The 5398-nt window shown below is 41.0% G+C and overlaps 1 protein-coding gene across 1 annotated transcript; it reads right to left on the reverse strand.

Moving 5' to 3' along the window:
* Positions 1–810: 810 nt before the first annotated feature.
* On the reverse strand, positions 811–1302 carry LOC103709461 (dof zinc finger protein 5-like). Its single transcript, XM_088705248.1, has one exon. It carries the CDS (start codon positions 1300–1302, stop codon positions 811–813), a length of 492 nt encoding a protein of 163 aa, XP_088561374.1.
* Between the last annotated feature and the right edge of the window lie 4096 nt (positions 1303–5398).

Genomic DNA, 5398 nt, shown 5'->3' on the forward strand with positions numbered 1-5398 from the left:
CTATTCTGTTTGGTAAGTTTGATGTTTGCATGGGGTAAATTTTTATTTTTAATGCATCCTGACATAACAGGTGTTGGGAAGTAGTCTTGAAATATTGAAGTATCAAGAGCCAATACAGACAATAGCCTACACCAATGACTACACCACCATGCAATGCCAAAGGTTGGGTTGGTTGTCATATCTGTACTACGATCTCCCCTCAGGCATTTTCTCCTTCTCTTTTCCAAGATGAGGACTTTTGTGGGTGTCTCCAGTCCATCATAGCTGTCCATGTCTGTTTAGAAAAGTTAAGAGCAGAAATGTTCAACGAAAAGGGCAAAAAAAGAAGAAGCTAGAACAGACGTGTCTGATCTCATTGACTTGCATACTTTGCACGTAAGTATGATGGACTAAACAACTTCCTCACTGATTATTAGGGAAGAAAAAAAAGCTAGCAGTAGGACCTTGTAGCAGAAGGATTAACATTTCTATCCTTGAAAACACTCCTTTAGCGTCAAGAGAACTGTTTCTTTGACTTCACATCCGTGATGTGAATGAGGAGAAAGCTAATCCACTTGTCAATACTTGCACTACATTGTCTTCTTCAGAAGATGGCTAATCTTCACGGAATCGGCACGCTTCTAAGAAACGACAAGGAAAAACCATATACTTCTAGATGCCACCACATAACTTTAGGTGATCACTAGACTCGGGATGTACACATTTTACATACAAAAAAGTGATGGACATAAAATGGAAAATTAAAAAAAAAAAGAAAAGGAGGAGGAGAAAGTGAAGAAAGAAGGTAACACGGCAAGGCAGATGGAGAGGTCAACGAAGTCCACGTCTGAAGCTGGCATCAGTCCTCGGCCTCGCCGCCGGCGGCTCAGGCCGCAGGAGCCACCGCTGGACCTCCCCGCCATCCATGTAAAGAGAGGAGGGGTACTCGAGGACGCAGGCGGCGGCGGCGGCAGCGTTGCCTCCTCGGGGGGCGGGGCGGTTCTTCCGGCGTCCGGCGCCGACGGGGACGTTGCGGAGGGTGCCGCCGGCGGTCCAATAGCGGTGGCAGGCCTTGCAGAAGTGGCGGGGCTGATTCACGTTGTAGTTGTTGAAGTAGCAGAACTTGGTCTCCTTGCTTTTGCACCTCGGGCACGGCAGCGCCGCTCCCCTCGTCGCCGCCTCCGCCTCCACCTCCGCTGCCGCCACCGCCGCCGGCCTCTCCGCTTCCTCCTCCTTTGGCCGTCTGTCTTCCGTTATGATCACCGTTCCGAAGAGCTTGAAGCCCGGCGCTTCGCCGCTGCGATTCATTTCGACGTCGGCCATCATCAGCTCAGCTCTACGAGAGAGAGAGAGAGAGAGAGAGAGAGAGAGTGGAGGGTGAGATGGGAGTACGGGGAGAGGGATGACCAATGCTTCGGCTATATGAAGAGCTATAAAAAGGAGGCAGTTCATTATTTAATGCTTCTCACCAGCTTGGATGGGAAAAGCCCCAAGCCAAAAAAGTTTGACAAAGGAGACCTCCATACTGGTTGAGGGTTTGCTGTTCACTACTTGGCAGCAAAGTCCCTTTTTTTTTTTGTTTGGTTGAAAACAGCGTCCTTATAGATCTCATATAAATACAGCCTGCCAAATTGAAAGAAAGAGAGCGATACAGAGAATAAGGTATATCTCCAATCCTAAGCAGCAAAGTTCATGACTTGCAAATACTCAAAGGTTTCTTCATCTTCTTTTACCATTTTATTTATTTATTTATTTATTTTGTGATAAAAAGATCAGTAAATAATGACTCTAGACCTCTTCCAAATATATTTGTCTCTCCAACTCCAGAGAAAATGGAATTTGAATCCAAATTCCTAGCTTAATTAGCTGGTGCCTCCACTTAATGGTTTTATTGGAGTTATAGTAGTGTAGGCCCTACGGAAAAATTAAATAGGAAGGAATGGCCTAGCCTGCTATGGATTTGTTTGAGAGACAAACAAATTCATAGCAGACCTAAGCCATTCCTTCCTATTTAAATTCTTCCATATGGGAAGGGCGAGCAAAAAGTCCAGTAATCCTTTTCAATAGGGATGCTGGCCAAGTATGGGGTGCATGCATTAGTGCTACATATCCGCTGTGAACATGGTGATGATGGCAATAAAGCAACGTTTCATTTATGGGGCCATCTAGCGTTTCTTTTCTTTCTTCCTTGCGTGTATCAACTACATATGTTGCAGTGATCCGGCATCTTGGCTGGTGCACTAATATAAACATCTAAGACCTAGCATCCATCCATTTACCTGATGGATGATTGTAATATATCCAATAGCAAATCTATATTTTAATTTCAAAAGCACTCCGTATCCCCCTTTTCTCATCTATTTTTTCCAAGTCATGGAAGGGTTAGATCACGTATCATGGTTCAATCCCATATCGCTTATTCGCTGGACAGATCTCGAATACTTATACAAAATTAAGGAACCTAAATAATATCTTCCGATTAGCCTTTTTAGGTGAAGTCTTAGATTATGACACATGATATCAGAGCAGATCCAACTCATAACTTATATAAACTAGAGAACACTGTAACACGAATCTATTGAGGCTGACCATGGGCCGATCATGGTGTTTGTGATTAGATTTGAATGAATTTGAACCCTTAGCCTGACGAAAACATCAAAGCTTAAGCGGAGAAAGTATGTGAGAATTTATGCTGGCATCGGTTATTTGCTGAATAGATCTTGGATACTTATACAAGATCAAGAAATTCAAATAATACCTTCCGACTCAGTGGAGAAGGGCCATTTTTGCAAGGGAGAGAAAAACAAAAAAAAAAAACTTCCGACCGGTGACCTGCAAGCGGTCACATTTCACAATGAATTTTGGGCCATGGGGCCATTGCTGATTGCTCAGATTCAGTGTAAGGATGTCTGACCAACACCATCCGGGCTTTGGTCGAGTTAAGAAGGTTGACATGGCGGTTGGAGTAACATGGGTTAGTTTTATGGCGAGCAGGGAGCACTGAAAGCTGAAAAGGGAACGGTTAGCATTAGATATTTGGACCGTTTGATTCTTTTACTTGTCTTTCTTTCCTTCCATCTTCTCATTCATGCTGTGAGGTAGTACGTAGCCCCCAGCTCTCATCAATTACTGGTCCCAACTGTTCCCACGGTGGACCATCCCCAACCCAAACTTGTCTCGTCATGGGGAAGTTACATAGCACCTACCAGATCACCCAACCAATTAAATGTCCCGCTCGTGTGATGCCCAAAAAAAAAAAAAGAAAAAATTTGATTAGGCCACTAACTTTGTGAATTAGGCAAATCTATCACAAATTGCACCAATTTCACCATCCTAGATATTGCAGTCCATAGCCATTGCTTGATCAAAAAAAAAAAAAAAAGAAAAAAAAAAGAAGAAATTTAACTCCTGTCAATTCAATGGGATGAATTGAATTCTGAGGAATGGGATCAATATTATGAATAATAATATCTGATCTATCAAATCGATTCATCGTCGGGAATTGAATAGTATAATATAAGAAAATCATTTATTTTATCCATACTAAATCCGAAATGGGATTCTTTATTGGATCAGGAATTCCATTGAATTTTTCATCCTTTTTTCCATATCCAACATTGTATCATTTTTGTTGGTATCTTATTTGATCAAACCTTGTGGTTAATATTTTAGATGTCAGTGGTGTTAAAGGTTGAGCAAAGGTCAGCCACGCGTGTGTGTAATGTTCGAACTTTGCTTATTTTCTAGTTGAGTTAGGTTTTCTATTTAGTGGAGCCCAAGTTTCCAAAAACTTGTTCAAGATACGGATGGCGAGGGCTTAATCATTTGTTAGTTGAACCTTAGCAAAAATTAAGCTTTATCATAGCTTGTTTCTTAATAAATGAGTTCGAATGATCCTATTATTGAGATAAATATGATGTTTTCAAGCAGCTCAGCTCATTTGCAGCTCAGTAGTATCTTCACCAAAGCAACTGCAATAATAAATTCCTTGTTTACTTAAACACAGATGGAAAGTCTTCGCTGGCTTTGGAATTTTTTTCCTAGCTAGCTTTCCTTTCAAAACAGTTAACTGGGGATGTCTTTATTTGTGGGTCAATGCAAATCGGACTTGTTTATCAAGGAATCTTCATTAGAACAATTCAAAAGCACCCACTTGTTCCTTTGATCAAATCATTACTTTTCCTTGCACAGCTATCCCAAAGGGGCATCTCTCCTTTTTCTCTCGCCTAAAACGATGTGCTATTTGGATAAATATGGGTCTTCTCCCACAATTTAATAGGTTCTTGTTTGGAAAAAGTTGGAACTGATCTGGTTGGAAGGCCATTTCCATGTTGCTGGCATGGCTTCCCTGGTTGATCTTTTATAGTCCTGAATAATAATCTTTTCCATAAATTATGTCAAGGACAATCATAACCTTTTAATTTTCAAGGATTCACCCCACCTCTACCACACAATTAATATAGAGAAGATGGGTGTCCACACTAGTTCATAGGTCTGTCCTGGAATTCCAAGTACTGGTGGACTGATCTAAAGGACTCTTTTGCACTTTTTGAAAGACTGTGGCCTCTTTTTGGGTTCCCACAGAAATATGAAATGTTAGGTATGAATCTTGAGCTAACCTCAGAGCCTTAGCATCAGATGGAAGCATAACACCTTTTCCATTTAGTTGGATTCTCCCAACCAATTGAGTGGGTTTTTCTAAGAAGTGTTCCATCTTAAAGCAATACGACTTAGATTTACCATGTATCAAAGCTTTTAGTATCAAATCTAACACCCCACTATAAAATACACAATGAATAAAGTGTTCTCATTTGTCCATTGTGAAGCATTATCCTTAAGCGCATATTCCGTATAAAAGAATACATAGATGAAAGGAAAGATAGCATTATCCTTAAGCGCATATTCCGTATAAAAGAATAAATGGATGAAAGGAAAGACATAAAATAGAAGACTGAACGACTAAGTTTGCATGCTTGACAATGTATCAACCCGTCAAATCGTAAGGTAATGGATGTGGTTTAACATGGTTGGGCCAGGATGAATGATTGGGTTGGATTAAATAACTTACATCTCTATCTCTATCCATCCATCCATCCATCCATCCATCCATCTATAACTATATACATATCTATCTATCTATAACTTACATAGCACCCGTCTCACTCTCTTTGCCACAACAGCTACCAATAGCTCAAATAAAAAAAAGAGGGGTTTGTCGTGGTGCTATATGTGTTTATTCTAGAGTGGACATCTAATAGGAGGAGAAAGCTCCATATGTGGGTTCCAATAATTAATAATTTTTTCTGAACAACATGGCAGCTGCTGCAATAGAAGGATGGAGGGAGGGAGGGGGAGAGAGAGAGATGTGGTGAGGCATGGGAGGTGCATCCCATCCTGTCGTATTAATGATTCTTTTTTT

Source organism: Phoenix dactylifera, chromosome 9 (assembly GCF_051530095.1).
Source record: "Phoenix dactylifera cultivar Ajwa chromosome 9, Ajwa_hap1_PhDact_Kaust_v1.1, whole genome shotgun sequence".
In the NCBI taxonomy this organism is placed as follows: domain Eukaryota; kingdom Viridiplantae; phylum Streptophyta; class Magnoliopsida; order Arecales; family Arecaceae; genus Phoenix; species Phoenix dactylifera.

What these genes read in the sequence shown, in the direction of transcription:
- LOC103709461 (XM_088705248.1), bottom strand. Translation starts at nt 1,302, where the DNA reads ATGGCCGACGTCGAAATGAATCGCAGCGGCGAAGCGCCGGGCTTCAAG.